This window comes from Podarcis gaigeae, assembly GCF_964106915.1.
Source record: "Podarcis gaigeae genome assembly, chromosome: 17".
Taxonomy (NCBI): Eukaryota; Metazoa; Chordata; class Lepidosauria; order Squamata; family Lacertidae; genus Podarcis; species Podarcis gaigeae.
The window spans coordinates 10,730,588-10,743,399 of NC_139694.1; the positions used below are offsets into that span (position 1 = coordinate 10,730,588).

Sequence of the window (12,812 nt, forward strand, 5' to 3'; positions counted from 1 at the left end):
CCGTGGAAGCCTATAGGTGTAAGATAAAAAATATTAACAAATTGATTAGTGGATTTCCTGGTGCGTTCTGAACATTGTATTCTTTGTGGGAAACTATTCGACGTAGTAACAGGAGATTCAAAATCAATATGCTGATGTAATACTGTCCCTAGCGCAGCTGCTACCAAATTAAAACTGCTTCTTCAACTTCTCATGCATTAAACTTGTACTGATAATCAAACTTGAGGTGAACAACTAATCACCGAAATCCCCCCACTCTCTCATTAATGTAATTTTTCATGTTAAGCAAAAAGGCAGGTTGCAGTCATGAGCAGAGTAATGGTGAAAGGGGACGGACTGCTTAACCTCCCCCCCCCTTTTGGATATCTACATCCTTGTCTTGGTTTTGCTTACAAGTTGCCCTTATATCCCTCTTCCCCCTCCCTACACAGGAAGACACACCAATCCCTACATACAGGTCCCTCTGTTATCATAAGAGAGGCAGCTGTGGAGGGGAGAGGGAACAGTTTTTAGTGCGGGGGGGGGGGAGGAGAGAATTAAATATCCCTTATTTTTCTATAGGGCTCTGCTCTGTGAACCGCCCTGAGACCCGAGGGTATAGGGCAGTATATAAATTCAAGTAACAACAACAACAACAACAACAACAACAACAACAACAACAAATAAATAAATAAATAATACTCAAGAGTGTAGCCTTTCAAAGAAAGCAAACAAAACAAAACAAAAAACTTTCAAAGAAAAAAAAACCCTAGGGAAATCTCCCCACAACTGCAAGCAACACATAGTGTGGCCATAAGAAGTATGCAATGCACATTGTGGGAATGTTCAGGGAGGCAGGAGAGGATATATTATTAATCCTTCCTAACTTGCATTAGCAAGTTCCTTGACTTAGCAGAGTTTACATTCCCCCTTTAACGCACAGCAGATAGCTGGTTGCAGGCTTGTGTAAGCCTCTCACTATCATACAGTTCAACTGAATTGTATGTTCCTGGTAAGTTCTCTTTTATCCTTCTTAAAAAGAATAAAGACACGACAATCTTATTTAAAGTCAATAAAAGTTTACTTACATCAGTTCACAGTTGGATCCCTGAAGGCCGACTTAGTTACAAATATATACATGTGGATCTACCCCATATGTATGGGGGAATAATCCCAGTGACTGCAAGCTAACAGTCACTGCAGTTCACACGATGAAAGGAAAATGGAAAAAGAGAAAGTGTGGCAGCATGCCTTGTCCTTTTATTACCTGGACAGGTAAGGTCATGCCCACCACTAGTCACATGCAAAAGGAAGGATGTTCCAACCCAGGAGGAAACAGGAAGTTTTCGACTGGCTGGACCAAACATCCACTATAGGAAAACGGAATGTTGTACAGTACTTGACTGCTCCCAGTAGATTACATCCCGCATACATCTTCCTCCAAAAAAGCTAGTCAGTCTTGCAACATACCAGTAAATGGCTCGTGCATCCTAATTGTTAGGTCATTAGGAGATTTATTGGTGTTAAGCCATAGTACTTCACATGTTGATAAAAATGATCTTTCTATGAATTGGAGGTTTGGGTGGTTAAAGATACACGCAGGGTTTAGCTAAGATTTTTATCCTTTTATATATATATATATATTTCTTAGCTAATGCATTTAAGGACTTATGGGGAACTCTGCCTTTTCCTCCTTTCCCCCTTGCCTAGGTGATCTTTGCTTTGAATCAGACTCTTTTGCAGCAAGAGAATCTCCGAGCAGGCAGTCTGCAGATCCCTTATACAACAGAGGACCTTATCAAGCATTACAACTGTGGGGACCTCAACTCCATCATCTTCAATCATGACACTTCTCAAGTGAGTCTTGCCCCCGTCCCCTCATGCTTCACACATAACTGTTGACCAGCCTCTCCTGCTAGCTAGCCTGTATTTCCAACAAATAAGAGTATTTATAAGGAATACTTTTTTCTTTTTTTTTGCAATTTTAAGTAGTGTGGATTTTTTGTCTGTTTGTATTGCAGTCCACAATTCTCCTTCTACAAGTGTCTTTGCTGCTGTTTCATGATAAGGTTGCCTCTGATATGTTAAGCAGACAAGATGGAGGGATGGTGATAATAATGAGGGCACTGAATGTTTTTTGTTGTTGTATGAAAATAAAATTGACACCTTTGGTCACTTTGGTACTTTGGTTAATACTGGCTCTTCTTTGACCCACCTGTATCAAAAAACAATTTGAAAGGGTAAGGTGAAGTTAGGGGACGGATGTAAGTTCCAAAATGGGGTGTGTGTGTGTGTGTGTGTGTGTGTGTGTGTTAGCTTCCACATTCTTGCCAGCTGACACCATTGCAAGAAGATGGAGACCAGTCCACTGTCATTCATGCTTCGGTCATGTCAAGATCGTGAACTACTTTCATGTGCTCAGTGTGGGACTCCCTTAGAAAGTGGTCTAATACATGGGTAGGCAAACTAAGGCCCGGGGGCCGGATCTGGTCCAATTGCCTTCTAAATCCGGCCCGTGGATGGTTTGGGAATCAGCGTGTTTTTACATGAGTAGAATGTGTCCTTTTATTTAAAATGCATCTCTGGGTTATTTGTGGGGCACAGGAATTTGTTCATTTCCCCCCCAAAAAATATAGTTCGGCCCCCCAGAAGATCTGAGGGACAGTGGACCGGCCCCCAGCTGAAAAAGTTTGCTGACTCCTGGTCTAATAGATCCATCTATTACAAAAACTACCACTCATCAAACAGGCATGGCTCGATATGAACATTCCATGTGTTTTGATATTAGCACTAGTTATACCACTAGTTATATGATTCCAGGACCAATCCAAGGTTCTAATGTTGTCCTACTGAAGCCCTCTGTGTCCTGAATATCCTGAGGAATGCCCTTCCCCTCCCATAGTCCCCTCTCTCAGTCCCTGAGCCTCTGCTCCAAGTGCCATCTTTTTGAGAACTGAGATTGTTCAGAACCTTTTATTTGATTGCGGCTTGAGAGCAGTGGAATGCTTTCCTCCCAAGTGGTTCAGTTATGTGCCTCTTTACGTCTCTCTTTGGAGACATGTAAAAAGCCTGTTCCCTTGGCTTCCAAGAGTGAAGTGGACTATGTTGTTTTTTTTGACTGTCTCTTTCTGGCTTTGTTTTAAAATGGTTTTAATTTTTTTTGAAAGGCATGAATGCCCTATAAATAGTTGAGAGCCTTTGATTAGCTGATGATGATTCAACATGCCAGCTGGTGGCATGGTTAGATATCTTGGTATTTGTCAGCGGTTTTGCCCCTGTGGGGCATTGTACAGGCGTAAATGGCAGGAGTTTAGCCCAGCTCAGGCCAAACCAATAAAAACCAGGGATACTAGCCACAGCATTCAAGGAAGCATTCTTGGACCAATAGACAAGACTGCATCAGCTGATACTACATGACCCCCTATTAAAAAAAAAAATACCCTGTTGCACTTTTTTGCTTGTCTGAGCATCAAATGGATTTAGTCTTGTCACCCAAAATTTCTCTTGTATTTTCTCTACCACTCTTGATTGCACAGGAGCCAGATTTGACAATATAGCTTTCCCCCCAAGTTCTGTTAATTCTTTAATTTTAAAGTGTTTTATTTCATTGCAAATGACAGTGGACTAGCAAATTTGAACCTGCCTAATTAAAACCTCCCCAGTTAATAAAATCCAAAGTTTTCTCTATGTATTTTGTTATGTTCTGCTTGCTTCTATGGAATCAGTCATAGCAGCCACAGTGTAATAAAGATAATATTCAGAAATGAGCAGTTGGGTGCTGGCAAAGCGATGGATAGGTCAAAGGCAGTTTGATTTATGCCTTGACTGGCTGTCTCTGGTTGCTAATGGAAAGTCCCAATATGCTGATAAGTGATGCAGTACAGTTTAAACACCTTCTGCCATGTGGCTTCGTATAGATAATTTCCAGTCTTGCATTTTAGAGCCACTTAGCCCTGGGAAGAACTGGCAACAGCAGGCAAATGCTGAATGTGGCTGGATGAAAGCACACAGCCAATGCAAGTCTTGCTTTCTTCTGCATGAATTGCAAAGAGGGAGCTCTGCGGTGGCAGCAAACAGTGTGTAAACCTCACTTTTTAGGTCCTCTTCTTTCTTGTGCCAGAGCCTTGCATCCTGTGCATTTTCTTTCTTTCTTTAATACTGTTTTTATCCAGCCCGTCTTTGCTTAGGGCAAATCCACCAACCCTTACAAGGAGCAGACCTAGCAACCTATGAAAAAAATGCAAGGGTTGGTTGATTTGCCTGTTAGTTATTGGGTATGGGAGTACAGTGGTATATTGTTATATGTAGACCGTCTTGCAATACAGAAGCAACTGTTTGTTAGAAGCACCTACCATTGCAGCACTATAAGGCGCTGTGGTCTAAACCACTGAGACTAGGGCTTGCCGATCGGAAGGTCGGCGGTTCGAAACCCCGCAACGGGGTGAGCTCCTGTTGCTTGGTTCCAGCTCCTGTCAACCTAGCAGTTCGAAAGCACACCAGTGCAAGTAGATAAATAGGTACCGCAGTGGTGGGAAGGTAAACAGCGTTTCCATGCGCCTGCTCTGGTTTCGCCAGAAGTGGCTTAGTCATGCTGGCCACATGACCCGGAAAAACTGTCTGCGGACAAACATCGGCTCCCTCGGCCAGTAAAGCGAGATGAGGGCCGCAAGCCCAGAGTTGTTCATGATTGGACTTAACTGTCGGAGGTCCTTTGCCTTTACTGTTTTAAGCTATAGAGCAGATGAGAGAGGACAACTCATGTTATGTCTGTGGCTCACTTAGACAACTGGCAGTGTGCTAATTCTAACCTCCCAAACCCTACACAACCTATGCTGGATGTGCCATGTGGAATGCCTTGTTCAGGGAGCTGCTGTTCTGTGTTTCTTCCTTTTTTTCGGAAGAAAGAGCTGTTAGAGCCTTATGTGTCTTGGCACCCTTTACAATGGATCATGCTCTTTAGGGAAGTCTTGTCATGTTTAAGGGACTAGGTAGATGTTTCTGACCCACATCCATTCTATAATTATATTCAGTGCCCACTTGCAGTGATGACCGGTAAATCAGAACAGGTACACGGAAAGGTTGAAGGTGATGACATTACGTCATATAATTTCCTTGCTTAAAAATATCTGGAGGCACAGGTTAGCCATAGCTTTATGCTCCTGTAACATCTAGTTGGGATCTACTATTTGAGTTTTATTTGCATTCCCTTTCCCTTTTAATTTGTACTTCTCCCTTTCTCACACAGGTCCCAAATTTCATCAATTCCACTCTGCCACCTCACGAACGCATCACAGCTCAGGAGATTGACAACTACTTCCGCCAGGAGCTAATCTACAAGCGGAATGAGAGGATGGGCAAGAGAGTTAAAGATCTACTAGAGGAGTATCCGGACAAAAGTTTCTTCTTTGCGTTTGGAGCAGGTACGTTTTGCTTGCTGTTGTTTTTAAAGGTCAAATGGCAGTCACATTGGCCTGGCTGTTTCTTCTTGATCAGGCATAGGCAAACTCGGCCCTCCAGATGTTTTGAGACTACAATTCCCATCATTCCTGACCACTGGTCCTGTTAGCTAGGGATGATGGGAGTTGTAGTCCCAAAACATCTGGAGGTCCGAGTTTGCCTATGCCTGTTCTTGAAGCTGCTCAGACACAATATTTTTGTAACACTATGTGCTGAATCATTGGGACTTCCATTCAGAATTGCATTTTTGCATAGCACCATCCACTGTTTACTTGTACCAAAAATGTACCCATCTTCTGGATAATAATAATAATAAATTTTATTTATAACCCGCCCTCCCCAGCTGAAGCCGGGCTCAGGGCGGCTAACAACACTAAAATAGTGCAACATTCTAAAAACATTATAAAAAATAATTAAAAATCAAAATTGAAGGCAACCATAAATGGTTGTTGGAAATACAACTATTCTGTTCTTTTGGCTAACTGTGTGCTTCAAATCTGGAAGTCATTGCTTCATATCCAGCTTTTTCTTCTGATGCAAATGGAATAAGACAAGACATTTCTCCCTTCTTAACAGTGTACGGAACCATTATTTTCCATGTAGCTGTCTAGCCATTGCTGCGGCTTGCTATTTATAAACCATCTAATAGTTATTCAAATCTTTTCCAGTCCGGAAAAGAGTATTAAATATATGTGTGGAGAACTTTAAAATGATTTGTTCTTGTTTTTTCCCCCTTTCTTTTTTCTTGCTGTCATGATTATAATGCCTTTGATAGCTTTTCGTTCCCTGTTTGGTGTTGAATCTCTATCGTGTGTGCAAATTACCAGATGCCAAGATGAGTCAACTCAACGATTTATTACACTTGTATGTGGTTTAGTAGATATCTTGCATGTCTAGTATTCTGACAGCCAACTTGTTCTCGTTATGTGAAGTTTCCATAAGAAGCTTTTCTAATTCCACAGTACCAGCAAAATGCATGTGGGTGTTACTCTATTTTTAGTGAATGTCTTGAAGGGTCCAGTAAGATTTTAGCACGATCCATGAACGGTTATTATTAGTATCTGGTGGTGGTAGTAGTAGTAGTAGTAGTAGTAAATGCTATCTGATTAATCCTTCAAAGAGGCTCATCTAGTTCATCTTCTATCTAGAGGCTCATCTAGTTCTTCAGGGGCTTGTTACTGCATTTCTGACCCATAGGGACCTCCTTGCTCCTCTTCAAACCAGCAGATCTCCTGGAGGCTTATTGCTCCTATCCTCATTAGAACGAATGATTATGGCACCTGTCTTGTGTATGCTTCCCCTCATAAAACCTCCAGGCAGGGGCAAAAGTAGACTTTATTTCACCCGGGTCAAAGACCCAGTTTAGCACCCCTCCACATGCATTAGCGTACACACACACAGAGAGAGAGGCTGGGCGCCTCAGTGGTGCCCCTCTGGACGCTTCCCCCTGGCTAGCCCCCCAACCCCATAGCTATGGCTCTGCCTCCAGTCATTCTTGTACATTTTTGGTAGTGGGGGCGGGGGAAGTGTTTTTATTCATTTGAAAAGAAATGCAAGAAATTGATTTCAGTTTGATTTAAATATATATTTGGTTTTAAACGTTTTTGTTTATAACCTTAAGTGGTCTTCATTATTGATGGCATTATATGTTGCTTCAAGTATTTTACAGAGACATGATAAACATTGCATTTACTTACAGTGGTACCTCAGGTTACAGACGCTTCAGGTTACATACGTTTCAGGTTACAGACTCCGCTAACCCAGAAATAGTACCTCCGGTTAAGAACTTTGCTTCAGGATGAGAACAGAAATCGCGCAGCAGCAGTGGGAGGCCCCATTAGCGAAAGTGGTGCTTCGGGTTAAGAACAGTTTCAGGTTAAGAACGGACCTCCGGAACAAATTAAGTACTTAACCTGAGGTACCACTGTATTTTTAAAACAACCACTAAAGGCCTAGGAGGCCAAGACTCGCAGGATCGAGGCAGTTGGTTTAACCGTATTACTGACATTAAGGCCTAACAAGGCATGGTGCTATGCTAAGAGCATCAACTAAAGTGCTGTGATCGCAGGAGGTTTTGTTTGTTATTTTGGTTGGAAAATGTTTACATGCCAGGGAGATTCAGAATATTACATTTGCTTATTTTTTACGTAATTGCTATTGGTTTGTGTACACTGTATTTATTACAAACCTGTGTTACTTTACATAGGTAGGCATTTCCTTTTGTTTATCGAAGTTTGCTTTGTAATGGTCTGATGACTGGAGACAAATAAACTAACCTGAATCTAATTGTTAACAGGTGCTGCAGGGTGTTCCAGTTTTCATCAGGTTAAGTGGGGGATGGGTTATTAACAGTGTAAAAAAATAAAATGCCACAGCATCCAAAGTAACGTATTTATCATCACATCTAGCTTGGCAGTGAGCAACGAAGCTTTGGGTGGGTTTTACATAGAGGGTTGCTCCATGTCTCTGAGATGAATTTATAGATGCTGATGAATCTCACTGTTCATCTTCTGATTCTCCTTTCTCACATTTCCCTTCCCTTATCTGTGCTCATTTTCTTTCTGGAGCCTTCTCTCTCTTTCTCTGTTTTATTACATAGCGATCGTATGCATGTGCGTAATCAAAAGTAAGACACAGTGGAGCGTACTTCAGTCCCTGGTAAATGTGCGTAGGATTCAGTTGCTAGAGGAAAATTTCCTAGGGGCTAATTCTCTTGCTGCAGAATAATCACAGGAAAGGATATTGTTTAATTAAGCAGTTAATTTGAAGAAGGTAGGAAGGAACCACTTCCCCAGTAATTTAAAGGTCTTAGTTGCATGCTATCTTTTTATGGTGGCTGTCATAACTGATGCTGTTGTATGAGCAGCAAGTATAGGACTTGTTTCTGGGTGCAATTCAAAGTGCTGGTATCAAAAGGTTGTATGGTTTGGGCCTAGGAATATGGAATGTGGGACAGGGCCTTTTCAGTCATGGCACCTAAATTCTATAGCTAGTTACCTTGACTGGGCAGAGTTCTTCTTCACCTAGCCTTCTGGCTGATTTAAGGCCCCATCCTGCTGCTGTTTTTAGTTGGTTGTGGGTTTGAGGTCTTGGCTTGCTTTTATAAATTCTATTGTATTATGTTTTAAGTTCTGATTAGGAGTTGCCACATGGGGCCAACAAACAGGATACATATATCAGTCTCCCCACTGCTGTGTAAACTGGCCTTTTGCATCCAGTTTGAGGACATACCTGGACTATGAACTGCAAAACATTGCATCAGAATTAATCCTTGATGAGGTCAGGCTTAAAACTGATTAGATTGAGCATGCTGTGCCAGTTTGCATATTGCTGTGTTCTTCAGGACTCTAGTGAGGAACCTCAAAGGAAACACAGTCCAAATTCCCTGACTTTCCCCAAAATATGCAGTGCATTGGTTTTCAACCAGTGTGCCATGGCACCCTGGGGTGCCTCAAATGATGGTCTGGGGTGCCGTGGGCAACACTGGCCTCTGTACCTCTTTCCTTCCCTTCCTCCTCTGATGCCTACTTGCATCTCTGCCTCCCAAAGGCTTGCACAGCTGTTTGTTGCAGCAGCCCTGGCTACAAGCTTTGCAGGCAAATAGTGCCTCTGGGGCTGGCCAGGAGTGCTGGTTGCCAGGAGCTGAGGTGTAGGCAAGCAAGCAGGCAATGGAGCCAAGCCAGCCAGCCCACCAGCCCTTGCTGTTGGGAATGGATGGACAAGTCCTAGGCCCCTATGGGGCAGTGTGAGGAGGCACCTTTCTTTGGGGCAGGGGTCGGTGCAGCTCAGAGACCAGGGGTGGCAGCAGCACGACTCTCAAGGAGAGGGGAGAGGAGAGGAAAGGAGGCTGAGGGAGCACTCCACAAGGAAAGGTGTTTGTAAAAGGGTGAGAGGCTGCCAGTTCTGCAGGCAAGGGTGACGTAATGGGGCTCCTGAGCCCCACAGGGGTGCCACAGAACGAATGTACAGTGGACGCTCGGGTTGCGAATGTGATCCGTGTGGGAGACACGTTCGCAACCTGCAGCACTGCGTCTGCACACACGGGGGTTGCTATTCAGCACTTCAGTGCATGCGCGACTGCCCAAACCCAGAAGTAACCTGTTCTGGTACTTCCGGGTTTCGGCGCGTCTGTAACCCGAAAAAACACAACCTGAAGCATCTGTAAGTCGAGGTACGACTGTAGTTGGTCAAGGGAGCCGTGGACTCAAAAAGGTTGAAAACCTCTGATGTACACTCTTACCTCAGGATTAATACACTTCAGCTTAAATATTTTCGGGTTGCACTCTGCGGCGACCCGGAATTAACGGAGCGTGTTACTTCTGGGTTTCTCCGCTCGCGCATGCGCAGATGCTCAAAATGACGTCATGCGCGGAAGTGGCAAAACGCGACCCACGCAGTCGCGTCTTACATTCACATCCAGAGTTCCCACTGTAGTGCATAGGAAAGTTGTGCCACATCCATCATGACTCAGTGGCGTGGAATAAGAGCTGGTCCATCTGCACAGACAGCAGAGTGAAGTGGTAAAAGAAATGGACTGACTGTAGGAGAAGCTCTTTCTGAACGCGCTTGCTCCCCTCTATGAGAAATACCAAACCAACAAACAAAAACAAGCATGAGAGAGGTCCTACCTCTGTTCATTTCCTCCAGGAAATTTTCAAAAATGTAACACATGCCACCCCCTATCTAAAACTTGAAGTAAGACTTCCATTTTACACTGTTAAAACACGACCCCCGCCCCAGTATGTAACCAGGAGGAATGACAGTCTTAACTCCTCCTTTCAAAAGACCGCCGAAACCCGGAAGTACCTGAACGGGTTACTTTCTGGTTTTGGCAGTTGCACATGCGCAGAAGCGCTAAATCGCGCTTTGTGCATGCGCAGACGCGCCAAATTGCAACCCGTGCGAGTGTAGGCGCACTGCTGCGGGTTGCGAATGTGCATCCCGCACGGATCACATTTGCAACCCGAGCGTCCACTGTACTGTGGTACATTGGGTTACAAACGCTTTGGGTTACAAACGCAAACCCGGAAGTAGTACGTTGGGTTAAGAACTTTACCTCAGGATGAGAACAGAAATTGCACGGCGGCAGTGGAAGGCCCCATTAGCTAAAGTGGTGCTTCAGGTTAAGAACAGTTTCAGGTTAAGAACAGACCTCCGAACAAATTAAGTTCTTAACCAGAGGTACCAAGGGAGCCGGCTGTATATAACAAGCAGGAATGACAAGCCCAACTCAGCAGCTCTGTTTTGTTTAGCCATTTCTGAGAGGCAGCAACATGATAATGGTGGGATTGTTGCAGCGGCACCCCCCCCCCCCAAAAAGCAGGCTTATGCTTCATGGAGGCAGATAGTGCATTCAGAGCTCCAGAGTTCACGGAAAGGCCACTCAGCCTAGACTCCCACAAAGAGAAAAGTGCTGAGTCACAATTCACCTGACATCTCCAGAAAAAGCAACTTGTTAACAAGCTCCATCTGAGACTTTTTGGAAACCAAATCAAGCCAGGAGAGAAGGAAGTAGAAGATTAAATTAGAAATATGTTGTTGGGAGAGCCAGGGGCTCGATCTGCCCTCTCCCCCCCTGCAAGGAGTTTCCCCACCTGCTTCCCTGCATAGCCCCCTGATTCTAAGGACGTCTACTCTTATTATGCTCCCCCCCCCAAATATTTAAATCACGTGGTCCTTCACCTGTGCCTTTGCTTCTTTAAGCTACTTCCTCTTCCTCTAGTGAATGGCAACAGAGAAGGTCTGCTGAAATTCATATTTGTTGTGCTTTAGGCAACTGGGATTGCAAAGAGGAAAGAGCCTCCCTAGTTTTTCACATAAAGCAGAGAGAATATCTAAGGGAAGCAAGAAATCGCACTGTTCTCCTGGTTCCATCCCTGTGCCCACTAGAGTGGTAAAGGCAGTGCTCCCCCCTAAAAAAAAACATTTAGGGGTACTCTCATTTTGACTCAAGAAAACCACCCTTTTATTGTTCAGAACAGGAAAAATAAATACAGTAAATGGACAAAAGTACAAAATTCACAAAATGTTTAGGGGCATGCATCCCCCTGCATCCCCACTGATAAAAGCACTGGGTAAAGGTAAAGGACCCCATGACGGTTAGGTCCAGTCAAAGCCAACTATGGGGTTGTGGTGCTAATAATAATAATAATAATAATAATAATAATAATAATAATAATAATTTATTATTTGTACCCCGCCCATCTGGCTGGGCTTCCCCAGCCACTCAGGGCAGCTTCCAACAAAGATGAAAGATACACTAAAATGTCACATATTAAAAACTTCCCTGAACAGGGCTGCCTTCAGATGTCTTCGGAATGTCAGGTAGATGTTTATCGCTTTGACATCTGATGGGAGGGCGTTCCACAGGGCGGGCGCCACTACCGAGAAGCATTATCTCGCTTTTAGGCTGAGGGAGCCGGCGTTTGTCCACAGACAGCTTTCCGGGTCATGTGGCCAGCATGACTAAACCGCTTCTGGTGCAATGGGACACCGTGATGGAAACCAGAGCACATGGAAATGCTGTTTACCTTCCCGTCAGAGCGGTACCTATTTATCTACTTGCGCTGGCGAGCTTTTGAACTGCAAGGTTGGCAGGAGCTGGGGCAGAGCAATGGGAGCTCGCTCCGTCGCGGGGATTCGAACCGCCAACCTTCTGATAGGCAAGCCCAAGAGGCTCAGTGGTTTAGACCACACCGCCACCCGCATCCCACCAGAGTAAAGAGATCTCAAGCAGCATTGATTTCCTTCTTCTCCCAATATTCAAGTAGTGATGACATCCTCCATACCTCCTTTCCTTCAGGATACACCAAGAATCCTTGACACAGTCTGCACTGCAGCTGACAGGTGGTGGTGGAGTACAGGGACTCCTGCAGCAGCAACATTAGACAGGAAAACACAGCCTTAGCCCTGAGCTCCACAAATGCTTGTGTCTCAAGGAGAGTGGCTGCACTGCACAGAGCAGATGCTTCTGTCAAGGCCTCTGGTGCTGTTAACATGCCTTTGTGCCTTAGGTTTTCTGTGAACTCATAGGTAGAAACTAATGGTGCTGAACTTGCAACCCATGCCCTGTCTGAAATCTAGCCTTTATTTCTCCTCTCTCTTTTAATAAGTTGCTGACTAGGGACAAACTGTTCTTAATATATATATATTTGGGGGGGGGGGGACAGCTGTGCAATGTTCCAAGGAGCACAAAGAGGTGGAACAAAAAACATGACTTCACTTAGTGTCTAAGCATCTATTTACAGTTGATAGATTTAAAATATTTATACTCTGCCCTTGACAGCAGGCATCCTAGGCAGCTAACCGTAAATGAAAACTAATATATCCTGTTCAGTTTTCTAGCCAGCCAGCAACATCTTCTTTCAATATACTCC

The 12,812-nt window shown here is 44.1% G+C and overlaps 1 protein-coding gene across 6 annotated transcripts in view; it reads left to right on the plus strand.

The window, feature by feature from the left end:
- The window catches only part of TRABD2A (TraB domain containing 2A), a 106,286-nt gene that overhangs the window by 80,502 nt on the left and 12,972 nt on the right, over window positions 1-12,812 (plus strand). For 5 of the 6 annotated variants that reach the window (XM_083719265.1, XM_083719266.1, XM_083719268.1 and 2 more), the window contains exons 3-4: window positions 1,690-1,836; window positions 5,225-5,399. In XM_083719265.1, coding sequence (XP_083575391.1) covers window positions 1,690-1,836; window positions 5,225-5,399 — 322 coding nt within the window. The remainder of the gene's footprint in view (window positions 1-1,689; window positions 1,837-5,224; window positions 5,400-12,812) is intronic. The other variant, XM_083719267.1, reaches the window with a different exon arrangement.